This window comes from Talpa occidentalis, unplaced genomic scaffold (assembly GCF_014898055.3).
Source record: "Talpa occidentalis isolate TD23 unplaced genomic scaffold, MPIMG_talOcc4v2.1 talOcc4.7, whole genome shotgun sequence".
Lineage (NCBI taxonomy): Eukaryota > Metazoa > Chordata > Mammalia > Eulipotyphla > Talpidae > Talpa > Talpa occidentalis.
This window is the reverse complement of record NW_023605083.1, coordinates 70570463-70597673: the sequence shown is the minus strand read 5'-3', so window position 1 is coordinate 70597673 and position 27211 is coordinate 70570463. Positions and strand designations below refer to the sequence as shown.

The 27211-nt window shown below is 40.0% G+C and overlaps 1 protein-coding gene across 1 annotated transcript in view; it reads left to right on the top strand.

The window, feature by feature from the left end:
• The first annotated feature begins 5923 nt into the window (after positions 1–5923).
• Positions 5924–27211, top strand: part of MEGF9 (multiple EGF like domains 9) — an 84044-nt gene continuing 62756 nt past the window's right edge. The window contains exon 1 of the mRNA XM_037493352.2: positions 5924–6645. Coding sequence (XP_037349249.1) covers positions 6045–6645 — 601 coding nt within the window. The 5' untranslated portion in view covers positions 5924–6044. The remainder of the gene's footprint in view (positions 6646–27211) is intronic.

The window sequence follows — 27211 nt, the reverse complement described above, 5'->3', positions numbered from 1 at the left end:
CACTCTTGTGTACATTCTGTAGTTTTGGACAAATGTATAATGACATATCTGTCATTATTATATCATACAAAGTACTTTCTCTGCCCTAAAAACCCTCTGTGCTCCACCTATTTATCCCTTCTCCCCTTCTAGACCCCAAGTTTTGGCATCCATGGATCTTTTTACTGTCTTCATAGTTCTGCCTTTTCCAGAATGTCATTAACTAGAATCCTATGGTAGGTGACTACAGATTGGCTTCTTACTTAGTAACATGCATTTAAGATTCCTCCATGTCTTTGCATGGTTTGATAGCTCACTTCTTTTCAGTGCTGAGTAGTAGCTCATTGATAGGATGTACCACTGTTTATCCATTTCCCTATACTGAAGAACATCTTGCCTGCTTCCAAATTTTGGCAGTGTTGAAAAAGCTGCCACACAGAGACACCCATGTGCAGCTTTTTGTGTGTACACAAGTTTTAACTCATTTGGGTACACACCAAGAAGCACAATTGCTTGATCATATGGCAAGAGTATGTTTAGTGTTATAAGAAACCACCAAATCATCTTCCAAAAAGCGGTTGTACCATGTTGCACTCCCATTAGCAGTGAGTGGGAGTTCCTTTTGTGCCACATCCTCGCCATTATTTGGTGTTGTCAGTTTTCTGGATTTTTGCTGTTCTAAGAGGTTTGCAGTGATCACCTAATTTTTCGCAGTTTCATATTGCAAGAAATTTCTTCATGAATGTAATTTTTATAGATGCATTGTGTTCTAACAGAGGAGGTGAAAGGCCACAAAGTACTTATCTATCCTCTGTTATCTGTTTAGATTTTTTCTGATTTGCATTATTAGCTGAAACACTCTGATGATCATTTTTTTTAAGATATATTTTATTTATTTATGTATACAAGAGCTGGGGTGTAGGCCAGAGATATGGGGGGTTGAGAGGATACACCAGAGACAAAGTGGGGAGCAGAACAGGTGGATATACTGAAATATACTGCTGAGGGGAACCGTGGGCAAGACAGGAGAGATCTGCTGTCCCATATGGGTCAGCTCCCTGGCCAGGGAATGAACTCGTGTCGCAGTGGCCGCTGATAGTTTCATAGTGCTGAGACCTGGCCCTCTGATGAACAATTTTATACATAAATCTTTATTTTCATCTGATTGTTTATTACCCTTGGATGAATTCTTCAAAGTAGAAATAACGAGTCAAAGCTTTCAAAGCTTCCTGGACAGGTTGTGTCACATCACCTTCTTATCATCAGAGTGAGGCACTCCTTTGACAACAAGTATTACCAGTTTTTTTTAATACTTGTAAAATGAATGGGTTTAACAAAATGATAACTTAAAGTCTTCATTTGCATATCTTTGATTACATAAATTGAATAGACAGTATTTTATGTTTCTTTGCCATTTGTATCTCCCTTTCTGTGAAATATCTGTTGACATCCTTCTTCTCTGGGGAAACTTGTTAACAGTGACCCCCAAAATCCTACAGTTGTCTCTAAGTGATGTCAAACTTTGCATTTAACCATGTTTGATAGGTGGCCAGGCTCTGGCAGCACTAGAAATAATCCACATCAGCGTGCTATTTCTAGGAAGCCAGCAAGGGGAAAGTTTCCATATTTTGTTGGAACGAATCTGGGAATGAAGTTATTTTGCTGAGCCACATCTATTATGTTGTTATGTCTTCTTTTCCTTTCTTACTCCAAAGCTTCTCTTAAGTGATGCCTTAGCAGGAGTGTTAAATGTGGTGTGCCTGTGTCCTTTCTTTCACGATGCATCCTTCTACTTCATTCAAGGTCCAGAAGCCCCATTACTAGACTGTCTAGTGTTGCGGAGAGCTTGGGTTTTGGTGCTGGGCAAATCTCAGGCAAGTCCCTAACTTCCCTTTCCTGGGCTCAGTTTCTTTTTCTTTCAAGTGAGGGTCATAGCCCTATCTTTGAGGAATTAATTTGTTATAAATGCAAAAGTCCTGGGACAGTGCTACACACCATAAGACTCAATTTAGCTCAACAAATAATTGTTGAACCGTCTCTATGTATTTGACACTATGCCAGGTGTGGAGTATCTAAAGAGAAATCAGACTGGGGATAAGCTCCAGCAGCTATCAGCTCCCCAGGCCCTCTGCCCATCGTGTCTGTTGGCTGGACAGTAAGTGTTGTGGCCCCAGGTGTTGTGGGCTGATAGACAGCTCTGTTTACAGCTCTGGGTCTCTGCTTTAGTTCTGGGGCAAGAAGAAAAGTGGCGGATTATATTTTGTTACCCAGAAAGTCATGGCTATACTTATTTCTCTTTTCTTCTTAACATTATATCATAGGCATTTTCCCTTTATGGCATAGTTGTTAAGGGTGCCGGTTACAATCAGCCAGACTCAGTGTGATTTCCGGTTCTGTCACTTACTAAGAGACCTTGGGTAGGTTGCTTAAACTCTCTGTGCCCTAGTTTCCTTATCTGCAAAACAGAGACAATAGTAGTAAATACTTCCTGAGGTTGTTTGTAGGTGTGTTGCTCTGGGCTATATTTGGTGTGTTGCTGGTACTATAATGTCTAGCACGCCTGAGAACTTGATGATCGATTGTTAAAATTTGCTATATTGACCTCATAGCTACCCTCATTGTGACTCTATGCAACTCAATTGAACAAGAATAATAATACCTTTCTCTTATTGGGTTATTTAAGGTGTTTTTGATTTTTAAACACAAAATAAAATATTATTCCCAAGACATTTTTAAAAAGTCATGTTACGATTTAGAGATAAAGTCAGAGGAACAAACTTGAGAGTAAAATGTTGGATGAATTAACATTAACAAACTTATCTTTCCAAATAATTCAATATTTCTTTTTTTTTAAGATTTATTTATTTATTTATACAAGCACTGGGTACAGTCAGAAGCGTGGGAGGGTGAGAGAATTCACCAGAGCGGGGAACAAAACAGGCAGACTGATGAAATACACTGCAGTGGGGAGCAGCGGGTGAGGCAGGAGAGGTCTGTCGCACGATGTGGGACCCTCGCCTGTGCCTGGGGATTGAACCAGTACTGCAGAGGCTGCGGGCAGCTTCCCAGCCCAGCGCTCAACTGCTGCGCCACCAGGGGAGGCCCAATTCAATATTTCTGATGCATATTACAGGCTTGTTAACCCATCTTAGAAGTTCCTGCATGGGTAATCCCTGTCTGAGGCAGAAAGCTGATCTGGATCAGTTTAGCAAGGTCTTCTATAGAGTCTTTTCTCTGTGATTCTCCAGGCAAGGAAGCTGCCTTAGCTCTTCTCTCCTACTGCCTGAGAATTTCTTTTTTTTTTTTTAATGGAAATGCTTTTTTTTTTCTTTTTTTTAATAGAGGCATGTTTTATTTATTTATTTATTTGTTTGTTTTGTTTTATACAAGCACTGGGTACAGTCAGAAGAGAGAATTCACCAGAGCCAGAGCGGGGAGAAGAGCAGGTAGAAGGACCGAAGTACACTGCTGAGGGGAGCAGCGGGCGGCAGGAGAGGTCTGCGCGCCATGTGGGACCCTCCTCCGGTGGCCGGGGAGCAGCTGGGGATCGAACTGGCGCTGCAGAGGCCGCGGGCAGCTTCGCAACCCAGCGCTCTACCGCTGCGCCACCAGGGAGGCCCTGCCTGAGAATTTCTTATATAGCACAGCTCAGGGCTAACATAGCATTTTTCAGCTATTACGAGGGGATGACTGGTAGGTCATCCATGTAACATGTCACTCCATGTTACCTGATGAGAAAGTTATGGAACAAAGGTGGTTCATCTGTGGTTCCTCAAGCAAAAAGATTAAAAGTGAGCACTGATATAAATCCATCAATGAAATATGAACCTATACAGATGGAGCACCTTCATTGTTCCAGCCTCTGTAAAAACATTCCCTTCCATCTAAATTTATTAGCCCCATTTTACAGATGAGGAAACTGAGGCTCCGAGAAGTGATAGCTTTTTTTCAAGAGTTATGACCCACCTCTGACTCTAAAGCTACAAGCTCTTCCCATGGCATCACAGGATCCTTTTCCATTTAATTCAATTTAACAAGCATGGATTAGCTTTCACACTTATTACCTCTGCTAGGCATGGAAAACAGAGAGAATGGCCTAATGGGAGAGAGACAGATACATAAGCCACAAGTTCTAGTATCGCACCTAATGCATGCCTATGAGGAGTAATAAAGCCATGCAGACAGTTCAGTTTATCCTGTTTCTGGAAGCTCTTCTTAGTAGCAGGGGAGAGCTAGATGGATGGATCAGGGCTATAATCAATGAATAAACAAAGGGCAGTGGGAAAATGAGGTGAGAGTAATTAATTTCCACTTAGAGATCCAGAATATATGGTATTTTGGTTGAGTTTTGAAGGACCAGAAAGACTCAGCAAGAGAATAGGGGGCGAGGAGCATGATCTGTTCACCCCCTTCTTCAAGAGAAACAGAAACAGAAGCTTGATTTATACTTGATAAATATTGGTCTGAAACCAGAACACCCACACACATTCCTTCCATTCCCCACCCATACAAAGCGCACACATAAATATACTTAAAAGAGCACACGTGAACACAGGTTCACCACGGTATTTGTGCTATAGCATATACAGGCACATATTCTCCCCACCCACTACTCATGCAGGTAAACAAATGTGTTTTCATTAACATACACACAAGTTCAAACACAAATATCCTGCCATTCTGGTTGGTGTCAGTGACTAGATGGGCAATCATGCACGAAGAGAAGACAAGATCTCATAGTTGGGGCCAGGAGTGGTCTGGCGGTGGGGCTGGGATGAAGTCCTCTCAGATGAGAATCCGCCCACCTGGCTCCCCCTAGAAGCTGCTGAGCAGCGGCTGCAGTGAGTTCTGGATCCTGGGCTCGCGGTGCAAGGCATCATGCCACCGGAGCGCCAGCTTCATCCAGGCTTTAGTGCCACCCAGGGTCAAGTTCTGCTATCTGACCCACCCCCATCCAGGGTTGTGGTGCAGAGCTTGTCCAGACAGAGGACTCAGAGTAGTCAGCGTTAATGAGGGTGTACTGGGACCAGGCACTGGGGTAAGCCTTCTCAGCACATTACTTAATTTTTTGTAAGAGAGGGGTGGGATGGGGTATTATCATCCCCATTTTAGTGGTGAGGAACTGCACTCAGGCCACAAAACCACAAAGCGGGAGGCTTGAAGCTGAGGTCCCACCCAGCCTTTCCTTTTCTCCCTCGGGTTCAAGTAACGTATGCATGTGAGTCTGTCTCATCCACGCAGGAAGCTTGCACCTTCGGCTCTTGACCGGTCTCTAGAGCCCCACTGTGTCCTGCCTGGCACAGTGCCCGGTTCACAGCAGGTGTCTGGGAGGCCGTGGGTCTTGGTTCGGTGAGGCCCTCAGTTTCCCCATCTCTGAAATGGGAGTGCAGAGCAGACCTCGCGGGGCCCAGGCCGGGCTCTCTCGGACAGCAGAAAGAACACTGGGCTCTATATTCTCGCCGCTGCCGCCCTCGCCCATCGCGGGGCTCTCAGCCCAGTCCCCACCCGAGTCCGGGTGCGGCGCCGGCGCCCCATTGTTCAACAGGGCGGGGAAGCTCCCAGGAGCGGATTCCCCGCCCCGGGTCGCGCTCGCCGCCCAGTGGAGCCGACGCTTTGGCTCGGCGTCGGCCGCCGCGGGGCGCGTCCTTTGTCTGCTCCGCGGCGCCGGGTGCCCGAGGCCCGCGCCCCGCTCTTTGGGCAGACAAAGCCGGGGTTGCCGCGATCCCCACCGGCTGGAGAGGGGCTCGCGCCACCCAAATCCCGCCCTAGCACCGCCCCTTCCCCGCGACGCCCGCTGATTGGCCCGCGGGTCTACAAAGAGGCCGGGAAGAGGGCGGGTCACGTGGGACGGCGTGGCCTCCCATTGGTCGCAGGAGGCTGCCACTCGAGGAGGGCGGGGGTCCGCGTTCGGCCCGGTCGCTCCCTCCGCGCGGGGCCCGCCCGCGGGGCCGGCCGCCTGTCAGAGGGAGGTGGCGATGGTGCGCCCGGTGGCGGCTGCGGCGGCTTCCCCGGTCGGAGGGCAGCGCGGAGACGGTGACTGACCGACCGGCCGGCCGACTGAATGAATGAATGGCGGAGCCGAGCGCGCCATGAGGAGCCTGCCGAGCCTGGGCGGCCTCGCCCTGTTGTGCTGCGCCGCGGCCGCGGCCGCCTCAGCCGCCTCGGCGGGGAATGTCACCGGCGGCGGCGGGGCCGCGGGGCAGGTGGAAGCCTCGCCCGGCCCGGGGCTGGGGGGCGAGCCCGGTCACCCCGTCCCTGAGGCCCCGGCTCCCACGGCCCGGGCCCCCAGGACTGGAGCCCCGCGCGCTCCTGCCCAGCGCCCCTTGGCCGCGTCCGCCTCAGCCCCGCTCCCCGAGACCACCCGTCCCCGCGCGACCGCCGGACCCGCTCCCGCCAGCGTCCCGGCGCCGCCCGGGCCCGCGCCGCCCACCGCTCGCACTGCGGAACGCGCGCCCGCCGCCCCCCGGGCCACGGCCGGCCCCGAGCCGACCACCCTCTCGACGACCGCGGGCCCGGCGCCCACCACCCCTGGAGCGCCCACCGCTCCCGCGCCCACCGCTGCGCCGACCCCGGGGCGCAGCAGCGGCAGCAGCGGCAGCAGCAGCAGCAGCAGCACCTTCCCTCCCACCCCACCTGCCACCGAGGCCCCCTCTCCGCCTCCCCCAGGTGAGTCCCCGCGCCGCCTCTCCCGGGGGACCCTCCGGCAGGCGCCCCTGCTTCCCGCAGCCGCTGGCCGCTGGTGGTAGGCTCGGGGCTGGAAGGCATCGGTTCTCGCCGCAGCGGTTCCCCAGATTCCCTCCCCGCGGCCACGTCCAAGCTCCGGCTAGCCTGTCTCCCTACCCCCCAATCTGGAAAGTCTTTTGTCCCCCCGCGGGGCTGTGTTCCTCGCCAGGGGGGCGGCTGCTGGGAGAAGGCACCTCACCTCCTTCCAAACGGGGCTTTCTGGCCTTTGTCAGACGCTCCGGTGGGCGAAAACTTTTGGGTTCGGTTCGCGCACCCTGCCTCCCTGCCTAGGTTATTTGGGGAAGTTGGAAAGCCCGCACAGTCCCACCTTCAGCCCTCGGGTGCCGACACTGAGCGTTCGCGGTCGCTCTGCAGGCGTCAGTTTCCTTGTTCATTTCTCCTTGTTTATGTAAATATCAGATGTGCGTGTGACAGGTGGAAGAGAGAATGAGAGGATTTTGTTTATAAACAGTAGTGGAGAGAGAGAGAGAGAGAGAGAGAGAGAGATTGTAACCCATGCTTTCTCTGCACATAAATGGATTCAGTAGGTCATTTGGGACAGGTGTGTATCTAGGTTGAGCACATTTATAAATTAGGTTAAATCCCTTCCTTGAATCATTTTTTTCTTCTTCAATTACAAGGTCAATATGTTTGCAGGAATACACTGTTTAAGCAGGGGTACCCATTTCCCCTCCCCATGAGGGAGAATGTTCAATGTTGCTAATGCTATAAATGCCAATTTCTTTTTGAGTCTATGTAGAAAATAAGATGTTCGTCCTGTTGGTTGAATCCAGTCTTCAAGCAGAGTTAGAGACAACTCCTATTCTTTCCCTGTTTTGATCTAAAGTGGGCCTAGAATAAAAACCTGCCTTATCAAGACATTAGATGAGAATTTCTGAATTCCTTTACTTTGAGTTGGGGTAGAGATTCACCCAAACCACTTGGCTAGCTGTACTTATATTAATGGACCTCTGACCTAATTCTTAGTCTGCAGTCAGGTATGGACTTTGAACTATAATTCTATTTGTAGAGAGTTTCCCACATGATTATGAGTCTTAATTCAGTCTCCATCTTAGCAGTCAAAGAAATAGGAATGCAGATTATTTACCCATAAAAAGCTAATTTTTCACTTCTTTTAGCTTCAAGGAATGAATTATTAGCTGGATTTTGACCATAACCTTTTTAGGCCTTTCCTTGTAGAGAGATGGACATGTTACTGAGAGACAGAACTGCAGTGGTTGAGTCCATTCTTGGGTTCCTTAACCTCCTCATCTGTGAAATGATGATATTAATAGTATCTGCTTCCTAGGATTACTGTGAGGATTAAATTAATACAGTTATAGTGTTTAGAACAGTGCCCATGCAGAGTGAGCACCATGTGTGTTAGCTGTCCTGTGACTACACTTTTGTGTGTAGAATAGAAAGCATTCGAGAAATCTAGTAGGGACTTCTGGTGATTTTTATTTATTTTAGTAAAATATAATAGAAAAGGATTAATTAAATTTTTCTGAAATTTGAAGCACACAGTAATATTGAAGTGGCAAGCTCACTTCTCAATGACTAGTATATGATAAATGTTTGGGTAACCATATTATCTTTTATTATTTTTAAATCATAAAGGTAGCCTTTACTTGCGAGCAAAGCAAACAATAAGAAAGCCAACAACCAGAAGTTTACAAAGGAAAAAATGAAAGTCACTCCTAGTCCAGTCAGTCCCTAAAGGCTACTGCTGTTAGCCCTTTGATCTCTTTAGATATTTCCCTAGGCATGTATGAAGATAGACCTACAGTTTTAAAAAGTAGTTTTTTAAAGCTCAAAATAAAATAATTCTATACATGTTGTTTCGCATCTTGTTATGTTCCCTTAACTATGTAGCATGGACTCCTTTTATTTATTTATTTCATATCAGTCCCTAAGGTCTACCTTATTCTTCTGAAGAGTTGCATTTTTCGTTGTAACACTATATCATATATCATAATTCATCTACTTCCTTATTAATGACAGTTTCTTCTGGACTTTAAAAACACACAGAGATGAATGTGTTCTTGTTTTTCACATATATATTATATTCTCAAACACTTTGGCCAGAGTTTCATAGAATCCAAATCAATTTTAAGTTAAGTAAAGCTGGATGGATTAATATATGCCATTCAAACAAACTGTTCAAGGCTATTATTAACTTCCATGGACTGACATATACCTATGTCTGTGGTGGTCTTTGGGTCACAAAATTTCTTGAAGAATGTCCAAATTCAGTAAATCGTCTGCATTTTAAATCATCTTCAAGTTTGAATTTTTCTGTGGATTCATGAATTGTCTGTGTCTAATTGTCAGCAACTGATCTGACTTTGTGGACATATCCATAGGCAGTTTTAGCCTCACAGTGACATAATCATATATGACCTTTTTTAATATGAGCATGGATCCTAGTCTACTTCAAACAGTAAACTCATCTTTTTGATGGAAGGGAAACTTTTAACTGAATTTGAGAGACCCAGTTTGGCTTGCAGCGTTGGCTTCTCTAGCATTTGGGAAGATGTTTGTACAGGGTATTTTATTTTAACCTTCCTGTAAGGACAGAGTGCTGTTGATAATATATTATGTGATTAGATAGGTCTTCTGCTCTTTGAATTAAAGAATTTCTTTCATGGAGGTCTAGCTGAGAGCTCTTACTTGCCCCTCAATTAGGGCCTTCTTTTGTTTACAGGGACACTGATCTGCAAACTGAAACTAATTGCCCAGAGAGCAGGCACTTTCCTTCTACAGACCTGGCAAAACATTTGACTGACTGGTTGACTGGGTAGGACATTTAAAGAAGGTTGAGGGCAGCGGCTGTGATACTAGAGGATACAGTTATCATCAGTCAGAGGCCACAGTGATGACAAATATTTGATTTTTTTAATTATGAACTTTTAAGGCTCAATTGGACTTCAGAAGCCTCTACCTCTTAACATGATTCTGCATTTTAAGAACTACTTTTATAGGCTAGCCATTGGTGTTTCTCCTTGTAGTTAATACCAACTGGTTCTGGTTCTGTCCTTTGGGGCTAGGCAGAAGAAGTTTGCTCTCATCGGGCCAAGGCAGTTCTTTAGGGATTTCAGGACAGTGATTATGTTCCCCCTGAGTCTACACTACATAACTTCAGCTCCCTAAACTGTTCTTTATGTGATATGGTTTCAGATTCCCTCATTATCCTGGCCATCCCTCTCCTGACCTTTTAAAATCTTTTCTGTTTTTCCCAAAGTGTGAAAACACAGAACTGAAAATAATATTCCAGAGGTGCTCTCACTAGTTTGTAATGGAGAGAGCAGTTACCTCCTTCTTTCTGGGCGCTTTACTGCCGTTGATGTAATTAGTTCCTAATCACAGTAGCTTTTTTGGCATCAACATTATGTTGTTGACTCATTGGGTTCATTAAGTAGTAAGTCTTTTTTTTTTTAAATATGTACCAGATGAATCTCCCTTTATTCCAGACTTAGAGATTGTTGTTATATTCTAAAGTAAAAGCTGAGGCATTTGCTAAACAAGTAAAATTTAATCTGTTAGATTCAGGTCCCATGTCTGTCAGTGTACCCCACCCTGTTTGTTCATATTCACCTATGGGGTGTTCCAGTAGACAGACTCTTAGGACAAGTTAGGGCAGGCTATTCTTACTTCATAGGGGAGAGTAAGTTTATGGAAGAAAGAACAGTTTGGAAGGGAAGGAATAGGAATTTAGATTAGTTCTCAAGGGACTCTTCCAGCTCTGAAGTTTTGTGATGACTTGGTATGCACCATCAGGGTGCCTACCTTACTGCTTCCCCGAAGAGCCTGTATCATTTGTAATATTATTTGTGATCTAAGAGGGTAGACTTTAAGCTAGCCCTAGAATTTAGAAAATTCTAACAGTTATGACATGTAAACAAAATATTAAGTGGATTTTATGAAAGGAACATTCTGGGAATACAGGACCCTCCTCATTATACAGGGAAATGTTTTCTTCATCCTAAAATTATCTACTGCTAGGTTTAGGATCTTAGTCGCTTGTGGTTATTTAAGAGATACTATTCATTGTAAGGAAATAGAAATTGTTCAGACTCTGAGGGAATGTAGGTTCACAACCTTTACCCCAAACCTGTGGAGCTGAGTGTTCCAGAATTTAGAATTTTCCAGATTTTAGGAAATTAATAAATAGAACCTAGTGAAGTTTAGGGCTGCATCCTATAGTGAAACATGTGAAGATCTCCACATGTATATTCACACTGAGCAGGATGAAGACTCTAAGTAGCCTTGCATTTGTTCAGTTTGGGTTTTGCTCCTAAATGAGTTACAGAAGAAATTCTGGTTTTCAGACCTTCTGCAACTTAGCATAAGGTCTGAAAGATTGTGGACCGCTGTAATAGTAATTGCAAACACCTGAGATACTATGTTCCAGGCACTGTTTTCAGTCCTTTACATTAATTAATTTAGTTAATTCTCACAGCAGTTAAGTACAATCAAGTTAGGGACTATTACCTTAATTTCATAGATAAGGAAACAGGCTCAAAGAAGCCCAGCTATGACAAAGCCTAGATTCAGATCAAGTCATTCTGGCTCCAGAATCCTTATTATTAGCATCAAAAGAAATAGTTACATGGAAGAGAAGAGATGAAAACCATTTTGCTAAAAATATTGGTCCCTGGATACTAATCTGAAAAAATTTCTACTGTTCTTTGGCACTTACTCCCTTTACTCCATTTGCACTGTTCATTCACCTCCTGAAATTTTCTGTTTTACAATGGTGATTTTTAAATTATGCCTCTAATTCTTCTTTTGATTAGGTCCTAATATGATTTGTGATAGAGAAATTAGTCTGTAGTCTTTTTAGGGCCAGGACCAGGGACTTCTCAAATATATCTTATTCCTGGCCTAAATGCCTAGCTTTCAGTAGAAATTTCTTATTCTGATTAGTTTCTGGAATAGCATAGTTAAACTCCCTAACATTAGTTTCAAATTTTCTGAATTATGTCCCAAGGAAGGCTTCTGGCTAGTTGAAAATTTACACATTGAAGTAATCTAACCATGTCTTTTTATCTTGATTATTTTTAAAGACCCATAAAATTAAAGTGTGCATTACTTTTCATCTCAGCATTTCTAAACACGTTTATATTAACTTCCAGATGTCCTGGCACCTGTATAAAAAGAATGGAGGAAAAGTACCATGGTTCTGTTTTTACTGATGGGTACTTATGGGTAGAGAGATTACTGCTCTGGGGCACTTAATAGAGCAGAAGAGAACAGAAATGTAAGATCTTTTTTAACTGAAAGACAATCTTAGATGATATTTTTAGTTACAAATAGTTTTAACTCATGCTTTTTGCCTTCATCTTGATTTTGTTTGTTTTCTTTAGATGTTGTATAAAAATATTACTTAATGGTGAGATTATGTTACAGGCACCTCTTCTGAGATTACTTAATCTTTTTTTCAAGTATGCTTTTTGGCTTACCTGTTTTTTACTAGCCTAACTGCACAGATAATTTTGAAGGGAGATTTAAAAAAATGTGATGAAAAAATTAAAGATTATGTCTGGATACATATGTGTTTGAATCACAGTAAAGGTACTCAAAATAATCATCCTTTTAGTTGTATCTAAGTACATGTGATAAATTTGTGTCAAAATAATTCCTTTGTTAATGCCACTGTTGTGCAGATAATTATTATTGTCAGAAGAAATCTTTCCCAGTGATTTTTTCTTCATTTAAAGACATCTTTTCAACTGTTTTCCTAAACTCCTCTGTGTCCCCCTACTCTTGTCTCTTATTCGTAGCCCCATCCATTCTTTCATGTTCTTTAAGAAATCAAATTATCCTCTCTACTTAACAATTTACTACTTTGTCTTCCTTCAGCGCCTCCTCAAAGCCCAATTCTTCCAAGAAGTCTTTCTAGAGGAACAAAAGGTCCTTGAAGATGTCCTGGTAACAGGGCACACACTTTGCCCTGAGTTGATCACTTTGCACTCACAACAAAATAAAAACAGTCTTTCTCAGTGACTTTGACTTTTTTCCTATGGATTTGTTCTTAGTCTAATTTAGATTATTAAACATACTTATACAATATTCATGCCTTGGTGTTAATTCTTTCCTTTTGAGGGAGAAAAGATTTTCATTTTGTTCTGGGGATTTCTCTATTACTCAGCTTCCCCCCACCCCCACCAGACATACACACCATGTGGAACATAAAAATTGCCATAATAGAAGTTATCTGCCACCCCCCCCCCCCCAAGAAAAAGAACAATCAGTCACTTTAAATAAATAGCAAATCTTTTTTTATGTATGAATAATATGAGCTGTTTTTGTTGGGTAGTAGGGTTTGGGCTGTATACCAATAAAAAGGCCTTAATTTGGTTGAGAAACAAGTATTTGTTCTTTTGAATGACAAAATTTCCCTTGTAGAAATCTAATTAAAGTTAATAGTGAACAGAGCTTCTAATAATTAACAAGTGTACAGTACTTTACAGTTTACAAGATTGTTCTTAGGCACTCCAAGACTTTGACATCCATGTTTTGTTGGTTTCTAGGTATTGTATGAGTAAATAAAGATTTAGTTTCTGTCCTTTGTAGGTATTTTTGCTGGTGACTATTAACCAAGTCGCTATATGGTTTTGGTGGGTTTTACATTTGATGGTTTGTGCTTCAAATTGTCTTTTAAGTTTCTTTTGTTGAATGAAATCTTTTGGTTGGGTTAGCTGCCCATATTCACAGGATGGAAAAAATGGTGTTTGGAGAAGAGAATGATTGCTTTCTGTGTATTTTCTTTCATAGGCAGTCTGTGAGGCTGAATGTTCTAGAAAGAGCCCAGGAGTATTTGACAGTAAATGGTGGCTAAAACTATGTAATGAGATTGTAGGTCAGTTTATTTAGCTTCTGTGCATTTTTCTGAACTTTCCAAGTTTTTTCAATAAATATCTTTAATTTTATAGTCATAAAATTAATGAATACAATGAAGAAATTAATAAAAAAAGTGGTGATAAGCTTGATAAAGCTTTGCTTATACAAGACAACTCATGTGCTATTACCCAGAGCCATTTAATTATCATTTCTGCGATTGACCCTGCAGTTTTGATCTGTATTAAGGTATGATATTTGTTGAATCTCAGTGAGTTGTGGGTCTGAGGGAGATTGCTGAGACAAAACCCAGGATAGGAAACTGTTCCTCAGACCTGAAAAATCTTAAACATGAGATATATCTCAGATTGGTAACTATATGGAAGATTTAACTGAGATCTTAGGCAAAGACAGAAAACAGTTGGTTCTTTCATTCTGTCTAGAGAATTTAAAGCTTGCCCTTAAAAATTAAAATAACTTATTGAAATACATCTTGTTTAAATTATACAAGATTTAAATTCATAGCATTGTTCACAGTCTTTACCAATAGAAGTTCTTTATTTCTTCCTTTGAAGATATAGAGCCCCTCCCACTGCCCCCCCCCCCAAGTTTGGCTTCAGTCTATCTATGTGTTTTGCAATTAGGTCAGATGGAATTGCTTTTGTACTGGTAATATAACAACTGTTCTATCTGATATCCCTGCCAGGGAGATAGTGACACTCCCAAGGAAGGGAAAATTTATTCATTTGGAAAAAGGAATTTATTCTGCCTAGTCAGAGGGAAAATGCTATGGAGTGGGAATATTTTCAGCCTGGCTGGAGAATGTTAAATAATCTTTATTTAGTTAGTTTTAGACTCTTTTGATATTGATTTTGGAAATTTGTCTTTCAGTCTTGCATGCTTCTTAGACATTGGGATATTACCAGGGATGTTATTCAATTCTTGTCATTTTAAAAAATCTCATATTTTACTTGATATGTATGAGCAAAAAAGAAGAGGCTAGGAGTAGCATTGATAACTTAAGCAGATTCTCAGGTTTTCTAGTTCCTTTTAGTTATGGAAATGTTCATTAAAGGTGAAATTCCTTAAAAATATTCTAGGGAAAGTTTAGATGTTGTCTTTGGATTAACAAGATGATTATAGGTTCTTTTCAGTCCTGTCCGTTATTTATAGGGATGAAATGGTAGTTTGGAGAGGGTTAATGGAAATAATGGGGGTTTGGGGGTGGCTTAGTATTCCAACATTCTTATCCTATTTTATTTGTATATTGAGGTTTGATAAAAGGAAATAATTGAACTTTTTCTGCTGTAAATTTCTCACTTGACTCGATAGTCATTATAATGCTGCAGTATGTTTTATCTGTTCTGTTGGTATGAACTGCATTTACAACATGGCTCCACCATCCACTGATGTTGTGTGGGTTAATGAATAGTTATAATGTGTACCAAAAACACAAAGCAATCTAGTTGTTGGGTATTATTATACTGAATTGTTGGTGTATTGCCTGCAAACCTATCCTGTTCAACTGGTTTTAGTTTTAAAGTTAGTTTGTTGCTTCAACTTGTCCACAAAGGGAGAACTGAATGGTCCAGTTAATCAGTGGAATAGCAGTCAGAAGCACTAAATTCCAGTCTGGCTTTCTATCCTTTTGTGGTTTCCCAAACTCTGTGACTCTGTTTCTCTAACTCTAAAGTAAAGCCTGTTACTTCGGTCTTCCAAAGCTTCTGAGAAATAGCACATGAAAATTATGGTGGGCTTTTCTCAAACACAAAGGGCTTTATAGAATTCAAAGTATTTTCTAGTATTCTTTCCTGATTACATATTTTATATTAGCTTATAATGTAATATGAATAGCTTTTAATAAACACAACAAAGAAATAAGCTTATGTATTTTACTTGTGTCTTCTTTATGCAAACTTTATTTTCACGGTATTTTGTAGTTAACTTATTTGTATAATTTATAGACAATTATGTTTTGGTATTTTCCAAAGGTTTGGGATCCTTCAGTATTATTTTTTTCCCATAATACCTTGAGAAAACAAAATAATCTTTATCCCATATTAAACTCAAGTGTTATACTTTTGTAAATCTTAAAATACTCTAATAAATCATTTTAAAATGGATTCAGCTTAATTTTTTTTAATTATAAAAATAGTGTATTTTCATTTTAGAAATAGGAAGAAGTGTAAAGGTAAAAAATGGACCTAGAGTTTACTAAAGTTAACATTTTAGTGGTAAAGAATTTTTTTTTTACTTCAATGTTACTTTGTCCCCCTCCTGCCACTGAAACAATTCTATATGGATATGTTGCTTGAAAACTCCTTTTTAACATAGCATCTTAAAAATATTTTAATTATTTAAAATGGGACATCTTTTGAATGAAGATGAAAGTATTGCTATTGGTGATTTTACTATGTTACTAAGTTACTTGCTTCCTAATAGTTACAAAAAGTAGTTTTTTAAAAATCATTGCCTCTGTAATATTTTATTACTGCATACATTTCTCCATTTCTCACAGCAATAAATGAGATCACTTATTTTATTTGTTTCGAAAACAGAGGTATGTTAGAGTTAATATTCTTCTTAAGTCAGACATATGACAGCTCAAAATGGAGAATAATTTACATTTATATAATTTGTTACACCACCAAAAAGAATAAATCTAAGACTCTATGTGATACTTTACCTGAAACTTGGTACTCCTTGTCAGATCCAAACTAGTGACTGTTTTTCTTGTCTCTGCTCTAACACAATCATGATTTTTCTAGGTTTCAGGTGGGTCCTAAAAACCCAAAGCAGTCTGAAACCAAGTTAGGTATTTGGTATTTTCAGTTTTATGATGAGAGAAGACAAGGTGCCTATTTTCCTATTGGCTCTGCTTGTATGTTGCCAGAAAAGGCCTAGTCCCAGTGCTAAAGAATATGCCAAAGAATTGCTGTGGCCTTCTGGAAACTGGTATTTCCCTATGCAATGATCTCTATTCTCTGAATTTTGTGAATAAAATGCTATAACTTCTAAATCAAAGCAATGATGAACCATAGTATTATTGAGAGAGGATTAAATTAATTAATGCATGTAAAACACTTAATTCAGCTGTGCTTAATAATTACCACAAATTAATAATCAGCACACAGTAAACACTCAAAGTTAGCTATCATCATTTTTATTACCAACTCGCAATGTTTAAAAAACAGCAGAGGAAACTGTCAATTCTATGTAAATAAATTTGTCAATTTCCTTGACATGGTCTGTAGACTGGCAACATATTGGTTATCAGGAAAATGTGTGCACTGTCACAGAACAGGTGATTCTAAGGGGCAGCATGGGACCAACACCCTTGGTATTGACTACTTCCTGTCTTGTGAAAGTGGCCTAGGTGGAGCCGGCATTATCCTGTGCCATGCTGCCAAATTCAGTGGTAATGCTACTGCTCAGAACTGCACTAAATGGAAGCTTTTGATCATAAATAAATTGTTATTTCAATTCAGGTGGGCCTATTTTCTTCCTTTATCTACTAAAAATCTCTGGTAACATTCTAGAAATTTACTGTTTCCAATTTAAGTTATAATTTAGTACTTGTGCCTCTTGTTTCACGCAGGAAGAAATATTCTGACATTTGCATTGCGTGGTGAATTGATGCACAAATGGCTCAAATTCCTGGTGCTTATTAAAGCTTTAGTCTTCCTCAAAAAAAAAAAAAAAAAAAAAAAAGCAAATGCAAAGATAGGACTCCAGGGAATCACTGAAAGAGCCGTTGTCCAGTTCTGGCAGATGTATACTCCTTTGGAATCTTTTGTAGGTAGCAAACCTTAGCCACAAGTGACCCAGTAAAGTGAAAATGAGACTAGGCCTATAGAAAGACATGACCTCTCAATTTCATATTGGCTGCGCACCGATATTTTTGAAAGTCTGCCAAGTTTAACATGTATGTACACAGTCCAAGTCACATGATCTCCCTAGGTTTCTATACCATCATCTGTAACATGAGCATTTTAGTACTAACCTAATAGGGCTCTTGAATGTTGACCTAGAATTCAAACCCGACTCTGTCTGACTTAAGTCTGTGCTCTTTTTTCTTTTGACTAAACTGTGCTGCATTGCCAAAACAGATGGGAGCAGCCGAAAATGAAATAACGCATTGAGTGGTTACAGAGCACATTTTGGGTTCTGTTTCTGTAGCCTCCCCCAGTGAGCATATACATTGTCCTTCTCAGCACTCTTTCTGAATTTCACAGTGACTCAGTTTAATTTCAGTAGCTACTGTGGAAATCAAAATTCTATCAAAGAGTGTTTCTTAGAGATATGGGTATGGCGTGGAAGTAGGGAGAGGCGATAATGGTGGAAATTAGATGAGAGTAAACAGGCAGACAACTATAATAGAGATAAAGCAGAATTTAGCAGTAATCATGAGATTGTCTACTCAGGGCCAGAAGACTGGTGTGGAGACAATGTAATGCTTATTAACATTTGGCAAGAAATACCACACACGACAAAGTGGTAGTATTGATTGTTCTTGACTTGACAATAAAACCTTTCATCTTTAACTTAATATGCCCTCTAGATTAAGAGGCTGATGCAAAGCAATATGGAGTAAAAAACAGCAGATGATATTTGATTTTATAAAAGTCATAGGAGAATCTGAACCTTGCAAATATGATTCATACTTCTGCCGGTCACCTGAGGATGCATTCCTCCCTTCTATTTTAGAAACATCCCTTCTCACTCAAAGGTTGCTTGTTGCTCAGATCAGACAAAGGAGAAGCTATTATTTTGAGTGTAAATCCAGCATCTTCTGATCCAATTGAAAAACACTTTGACAGATCATAGACAATTTTGGAGCATTTGTTTTTATTAGAAAAAGTGTTTGAGTTTGTATGACATCATCACTCAACAATAACAATGTGTTTTATTTACTTTCTATGAGTAATATATACTATACAAATATAGTGGTCAGGTCAAGCTGGGTTGTCAGAAAAGTCATGATGCATTTTTTTTTTAGATATATTTATTTATTTATACAAGCACTGGGTACAGTCAGAAGTGCAGGAGGGTGAGAGAATTCACCAGAGCCAGAGCGGGGAACAGAATAGGCAGACCTGACAAAATACATTGTTGAAGGGAGCAGCGCCCATGTGGGACCCTCACCAGTGGCTGGGGATGAACCGGTACTACAGAGGCTGCCTGCAGCTTTGCAGCCCAGCGCTCAACTGCTGCGCCACCAGGGGAGGCCCCATGATGCATTTTTGCTTGAAAAACAAGAAAAATATGTTATGACTTTTCCAACAACCCAATATGTAACTATGGTTGTGGAGAATACATATATAATGTAAAATCTGTAATATTACTATTAACAAAATAATTTAATATACTTATACTTGAATATAATACTATTTAGTCACCATAAATGACCCAGCCCATAATGCTTGAGTAAGTATGACTTAAAGTTTCACCATAGTCTGTCTGCCTTCTTTTCCTAACACATTTCTCCTGGTACTTTAAACTCCAGAAGAATCAAATTGCTTATATTTCCCCCTAAATATTATGTTCATCATCATTATCATTGTTAATGAAATAGTCATCTGTGGAGGTCTTACTCTGTGTCAGGTACCAAGCCTTAAATAATTTATCATGACCTTATACGATTCTTAAAAAAAAACTAATAAGAAATGTGTATTATTATCCTTACTTTACTAAGCAGGATTTGAGGCTTTGAGAATTTAAATACACTGAGCAAAATCTCCTAATTGGTAAAGTGTAGAGCCTTGATTCAAATTCTGATCTGTCTAGCCTTAGAGCCTTAATCACTAAGCTAAGTGGCCTCTTGTTACTTCACTTATGTTGTTTCCTGTGCTTGGAATGTCCTTTTCTTCAGTTTTAGTAAGAGTCTTAATTGAAACAGAAACCAGTGCTTACTGATTTAATCAGAAGTGGAGTTAATTAAAAGAATATGGACAAGTTCAAAATCATGCCACAGAGTGGTCCACTGAATATACACTGACTCTACTACTGAGCATTAGATGCTATATTTGAACCACTGAGGCGTTACTGAACAGGTACTGGATGCAGCAGCATGTACTGCTGCCACTTGTCATACTGTAGCCACCTTCCCACCTGCCACCAGAGAAGGGACCTCACGCTCATTCCTTTGGATCATCGGTTGCTAATTACAAGCCAGTTGAAGGGTGCATGTGAGTGTTGGTGCCTCAGCCACTTGCCCTTGCCCTGGATGCAGTGGAGGCAGGGAAAATAATAATTTGGCATTATGAACCTCTGTGCTGGGATAACAAGGCTTATTTCCCCAAATAGGCAGGGATTCTGAAATAGTGGGAAATTATACTGTTACTAGGCTACCAAGAAGAATGCCAGATGTTTACCACATCCCCTGACTTACTTGTCCTTGAAAAATATCCACACACCATCCTATACTATCGTACCTTAAACATTATAGTACTGGGGGCCTCCCTGGTGGCACAAGGGGTTAAGTCTCAGCACTATGAAGCTATTGGCAGCCACTGCAACACGAGTTAGATCCCCAGCCAGGAAGCTAACCCACATGGCACAGCAGACCTCTCCTGTCTCACCCGCTGCTCCCCTCAGCAGTGTATTTCAGTGGATCCGCCTATTCTGCTCCCCACTCTTGTCTCTGGCAAATCCTCTCATTCCTACCGCACCTGTGGCCTACACCCCAGCTCTTGTATGCATAAATAAATAAATTTTAAAAATAAATAAAACAGACCTTTGGCCTTAAAAAAACTTTATAGTGCTACTGTACATTTTATATCTTTTGATTAATTACATTTTAGATATTCTTGTTTTAAGTTTTAATTGTTTATGTAACTGACTCCTTTATACCTTGTTCTCAAATAGCTTAGGGCTATGTATGTCTTATTGATGGTTGTGCTCTCCAACATCTACCTAGGATAGTGTTCAGCACACAGTAAGTACCCAATAAATAGTTTAATTGTACCGAAACATAAATCTCCCCTGACCACCACCTCTGGAATCTTAAGTTTCATAAGGGCAGGGATTTTTTTGTTTCTTCTCCCTTTCAATCATTGTATCTTCCACACCTAGATTGATTCCTAGCATGTGGGAAGCCCTGAGCAAGTATTTATCGACTAAATGAGTACTCCTAAAATAGTAAATTTTTTATTTCTGGGATAACACTGTCAGAAAAACCTTTCAATGGCACTATGTTGTGATTTCCAGCTAGACCACATGTGAGGCCAGAAACTGCCTTGTTCATCTTTGTCTACTTCTTCTTCCTATCCTGAAGCATAACAAGAAAAGATAATTTGGAATTTTTCCCAGACCTACCACCATACTCACAGGCCACAATAATGGCCTCAAGTGCCATACCTGCTTGACATGGAACCTTTTTTGTCCTTTTGTATAACTAGCTATATCCCGAGATTTCATCTATTCCGGGAAGAAAAAGCTGTTGGGCGAACTGTTCTGTATCCTGTTTTAAAACAGTATAATAACCCAGGGCAGTAGCATTTCACTTTGAAGAATGAGGAAATGAAGGCCTGTCGTTGTGAAATGACTTGTACAAAGGCAGCGGAATAGCAGAGATGTACTGTAGACCAAAGTTCTGTGGCTTTTAGTGGTTAGCTTTTTGGAGGGAACAAAAGCAAAATTAAGTCAAGCCAAAAGAGAACTTCTATTCAAGCTAACTTAAGAATTAATACTGTCATCTCTGGAGCCAAACTACCTAGATGTGAATCATTTTCTCTACCATTTACTGTGTGACCTCTATTTCCTGACCTGTAAAATGGCCATAAAGCTTCTCTCTTACAGGGTTATTATAAAGATTAAATGATAACATACGTGAAATATTTAGAATATCTGTCATAAATAGACTTTCTAAATGTTACCTATTCTTTTTATTATATATTTGACTATTTACTTTAATTACTTCTAATATTTTTAATTCTTAAATTCCTCCAATACTTTCGATTTTGAATCAGTGTTACCTCATTTTACAAAGAACATAAGTCTAAGACCAGGTTGAATTGTTCGCCTAAGAGTCATATAACTGGGAAATACCGATTATCTGGGATTCCAACCCAGATATATCATATCAATAGTTTTAAAGTTTTTGGCAAAACACATGCTAAAATTAGGGTGAGTGCTTTCTAACCATTGTTGTTAGTTTTAATGCATCTTTTCCCTCCTGCCATCTTCACTCTTATTTCTAATTTGTAGACACTGTTTTTCTGTCCGTACCATAGATGTGTTTACCACCCTCATTGGTTTTCCTCCCGATTCTTTAGATTTGTAGTAGAAAGAAAACATTTTTCTTGAAATATCAAAGCATATCCTCACATGCTACTCTGACTGCCCATTTGAATTTCACTTTCTGTTTTTGGCTAGACTAACTGATCTATAGAGTGGGTTGGTTTCCAGAAGAGATGACCTAGATATTTTTTAAGAGTCAGATGAAATTTAATAATTTAGCCAGGGGGGTATTTAAGGGCAAATAGTCTACATGCAGAATTTAGGACCATTTCAGCTGGTGTTAAAAATGAAACTCAAGTTTGTCAGAAAAGGAGAGAGTATCAAATAATAATATTGAATCCCTGCAAAAACTTTATAACTCGGGGGCCTCCCTAGTGGCTCAAGGGTTAAGCACAGCACTGTGAAGCTATCTGCAGCCCTGGCCAGCCAGGGAGCTACCCACATGGTGCACCAGACCTCTTCTGTCTGACCCACTGCTCCCCTCAGCAGTGTATATCAGTCAGGCTGCCTGTTCTGTTCCCCTTCTGTCTCTGGCGAATCCTTTCACCCCACACACATCTGGCCTATACCCCAATTCTTGTATGCATAAGTAAATAATTCTTAAAAAAATGTTATAACTCAGTAAAGTACTTTTGGTATATTAATCATTGCTTAACTGGGCCTCCCTAGTGACGCAGGTGGTTGAGCACAGTGCTGTGAAGCTGTCTGTAGCCTCTGCAGTGCGGGTTCGATCTCTGCCGACTGCAGAGATACCCACATGATACAACAGACCTCTCCTGCCTCGCCTGCTGCTCCCCTCAGTAGTGTGTTTCAGTCGGTCTGCCTGTTCTGTTCCCCACTCTGTCTCTGGTGAATCCTCTCACCCTCCCGCACATCTGGCCTGTACCTCAGCTCTTGTGTACATAAATAAATAAATCTTTTTAAAAAACCATTGCTTAACTTGGGCATAAAATTTCTCTTGAGAAATTCCAAAATGACTCCAGACATTTGCTGCAAAAAAAAAAAGTTCATTGAAACTTACTATTTTAGAGATTTGTTTTTCTTAACATGTGATATTTCTTGTTAACAACAGGTCTTCTAACGGTTTATCAGAAAGTATGCATTTCTCTTTGCGGTATTTCTTTTAGTTTATAATCTCATATAATAGATCTATCACTCATTTAGAAATATGTTCACTTAGTATCAATGATTTAATAGTTGTCAGGAAAACGTTACTTTTTTTATTGAGGAATCATTAACATAGCATGTATTAGTTTCAGATGTACTTTGTATTTCTTTGTTAGTTAACCAGTCTGTAGTGGTATCTTTCTCTTGTTTGTCTTCTCCTTTTTTTGGGGGGGGGGGTTTATTCAGACAGGATCTCAGATCCTGTTTTCACCTGATTTGGTGTCTCACCATGCTAAAACTGGCCTTCAACTGTGTTTCACTCAGGTGGCTCAGCTTAAGAGTTTGCATTTCTTTTTATTTGAGTAATAGGCAAAAGAGTATGCTTTTGTTGATAGGTTTACACTGGGTTTTCCTTGTTAACAAAACAAGGTACTTTCATTTGTCAGATCTTCATAATCACCTGCTGTGCACCTAGTGCTGTGCCAGATGGATGCTGGGGAGACCATTTAATGTGTGCTTTCTGTCCTTAGGACATAGCGGAGACTACAGAAAACCACGCTGTAAAATAAGTTCCTACAGAATGGTGTGCACATGGCGGAGCAAAGAGGGACTCCACAGCCAAACTTTTGACAGGTCTGCGAACTGGAGATGACAGGTCTGCAGACTTCTTTGTTGGAGGACGTTATCTCTGAGCTGAGTCTTAAACTAGTAGGCAGAGAAGAAGAGGATACCATAGGAAAAGGGAAATGGCACATGAAAACATATTAAAGCACACACACGTGACCCAAGGAGGGAAGAAAAGATGTGTGTGAGGGTGCAGGGAGTGGTGAGGTTTGAGCTTGAATGGTTAGCCATCATCAAATCATGAGGAGTCATGATTACATGTCATGTTCATAAATTTATTCTAAAAGCAATGAAGAAATATAAGCCAGGAAGTGACTTGGTGTGGTGTAGGTTTGTTTTCCTAAAAGAATAAGTGCTTCCCTAGCAAAGATAATTAGAGACCACTGACTGTCTCTGAACTTTTCCCGGCATTAATTTTTAGTTAAAGGGTATACATGCGAAGATCATGTAATAATTGGAGGGATACATGAATTAGTTTTGTATCCTCCCTTATTAAGCAAACATTTGAAACTGATTTTGCTTGGTATAACACACAGATTTAGATGACTAAAATTAGAGACTTGACAAATAAAGCCAGCAATTAGTGCTGGACTGTTTAATGAATTTGGTGTTAGGTGGAAGAAATCCAAGTGCCTTTCGTGTGCCAGGCACTGTGCTAGAGCACAGGGTAGTAAGCTGAATGACTTAGGAATTTATGATTTGGTGGAAGGACAGACTTGTATGCAAAGGCTTTAGGATATTTATGTTTTGAATTCCTTTACATTTCCACTTTCCATCCTTACTGCAAAGTTTGGATGAGGAAATTGGGGAACAAAGATGTATTTTTTCCAGCTATACCAAGATATAATTCACACATAACATTGTAAAAATTTAAGGTGTACTGTGATGATTTGATACACATATATGTTGCAAAATGTTTACCACAGTAAAGTTAGTTAACATACCCCCCTCAAATAATTACCATCCTGTTGCTGTTGCTGTTATGGTGGGAATATAAATGTCTACTAATAGAGCCCTTTAACTTAGTCAAGAACATAAAATAATGAATGGTAGCCATAATTCAATTTTTAATCTCCCTAACTCCAATTTTTTTCTTCCTTACCAACACCGACCCTGCCCCCCCCCCCAAGTATACGGCTTCCCCTGACAAAGCAATACATATTTATTTTTCAGGTAGTTTTCCTCCCCTCTTAATTCATTCCAACACTATCCAAAACAGTATTATTGAACCTGGAAGCATGCAGTCACTAGTGGTTAAAATGCAGGCACTAAAGGCATATTGTTTGAATTCAAATTCCATCTCCATCCTCTACCTTCCTGTCAGTCTGCTTCTTGGAGCTGTGAATACTCTTAGGAGATAGTATTGCTACAGCCCTTAAGACAGTGAAAGCACAGAGAAATACCTTAAGTCAATAAATCTTATTAGAATCATCTTTGGAATAGCAACTCATCTATTTTCTAACCATTCAGAAAATTTTATTAAAATGCATTTAAACCAACCTTCCTTATCAAATTAATCTTGATGAAGAGCTTTTGCCTAGTGTGCATATTTGAAGTCTGACCTCTTGTTCAGGGGTCAGTAAATGATTTTTGCTATCAAAAACAAAAGTCTAAGAAAATATGCCTGCAAAAGTTGCATAGACACTTAAAAACTTCTTTATTATGGAAAATATTGAAAATATAAAATATATACATGTAAATAAAATATAAATATAAATATGCACTATAAATATATATAATGCAAATATATGTACATAATATAAATATAAAAAATAAAAGTTAACAGAATATTCTTTTTTTTTCCATTCAGATAGCATTTATTTATTTTTTTCCTGATGATTTTGTTTAATTCTTTTATCTTTTTTTATAATAAATTTTATTTTTATATTCCCCATACAATTTCAACCCCCCCCATTTTGACCCCAATCCCTCCCCTCCCTCCACCCACCCCCCCCAAAAGTGTCTCTGGTTCATAGATTTTTGTTGATTTTGATTTTCACTTTCTTATAGTTATTCATTTTCCTGGTCCCTTATTTAAGTTTTCTAGATTCCTGCTATGAGTGAGACCATCCGGTATTTTTCTTTTTCTTTCTGGCTTATTTCGCTGAGCATGATCCCTTCCAGCGCCATCCATGTTGCTGCAAATTGCATGTGTTTATCTTTTTTGAATGCTGAGTAATATTCCATGGTATATATGTACCACATCTTCTTGATCCAGTCATCTATTTTTGGGCATTTGGGCTGTTTCCAAAGCTTAGCTATTGTAAATAGTGCTGCTATAAACATAGGGGTGCAGGTGTTCTTTGGAATTGATGTTTCTGTGTCCTTTGGGTAAATACCTAGGAGTGGAATTGCTGGATCATATGGAAGCTCGATGTTTAGTAGGTCCAGAAATCTCCACACAGCTCTCCATAGTGGTTGGACCAGTTTGCACTCCCACCAACAGTGCAGAAGAGTTCCTTTTTCTCCACACCCTCGCCAACATTTGTTGTTGCTAGTTTTTTTAATATGTGCCATTCTCACTGGTGTAAGATGGTATCTCATGGTAGTTTTGATTTGCATTTCCCTGATGACAAGTGATGTTGAACATTTTTTCATATGCCTGTTGGCCATTTGCATTTCCTCTTCAGAGAAGTTTCTTTTTAGCTCTTCTGCCCATTTTTTGACTGGATTATTTTCTTTGTTGTTGTTGAGTCTCATCAGCTCTTTGCAGATTTTTGTGATCAATCCTTTATCATTAGTGTTATGTGCAAAAATGTTCTCCCAGTTGGTGGGGTTTCTCTTTGTTTTTGTTATTGTCTCTTTTGCTGTGCAGAAGCTCTTTAATTTGATGTAGTCCCAGCTGCCTTCACTATTACTGCTTTGGGTGATGTGTCTGTAAAGATGTCTTTGATGTGCAAATCACGTAGTGTTTCATCTATATTTCCTTCTATGTATTTTATGGTTTCAGGTTTTATGTCTAGTTCTTTAATCCATATTGAGTTGGTTTTTGTGTATGGTGTGAGGTAGTAGTCAAGCTTCATTCTTTTGCATGTAGCGGCCCAGTTTTCCCAGCACCATTTATTGAACAGACATTCTTTGCTCCAATGCATATTCTTTGCTCCTTTGTCAAATATTAGTTGACCATAAATCTGTGGGTCTATTTCTGGATTTTCTATTCGATTCCATTGGTCTGTGTGTCTGTTCTTGTGCAAATACCATGCAGTTTTGATGATTATGGCTTTGTAGTAGAGTTTGAAGTCTGGGAGTGTGATGCCTCCATTCCCTTCTTTTTTTTTCAGGAGAGCTTTGGCTATTCGGGGTTTTTGGTGATTCCATATGAATTTCATCAATAATTGTTCTATTTCTTTGAAGAATAACATTGAAATTTTGATTGGAATAGCATTGAATCGGTATATTGCTTTGGGTAGGATGGCCATTTTAATAATGTTTATTCTTCCAATCCATGAGCAGGGGATGTCTTTCCATTTCTTTGTATCTTCTTCTATTTCTTTTAACAGTGTTTTATAGTTTTCTTTGTAAAGGTCCTTTACCTCTTTTGTTAGATTTATTCCCAACTATTTGATTTTTTTGTTTTGATAATAAAGGGGATGGTTTTTTTCATTTCTTCTTCTTCAGATTTATTGTTAGTGTATAGGAAGGCTTCTGACTTTTGCATGTTGATTTTGTATCCTGCCACTTTGCTGAACTGATT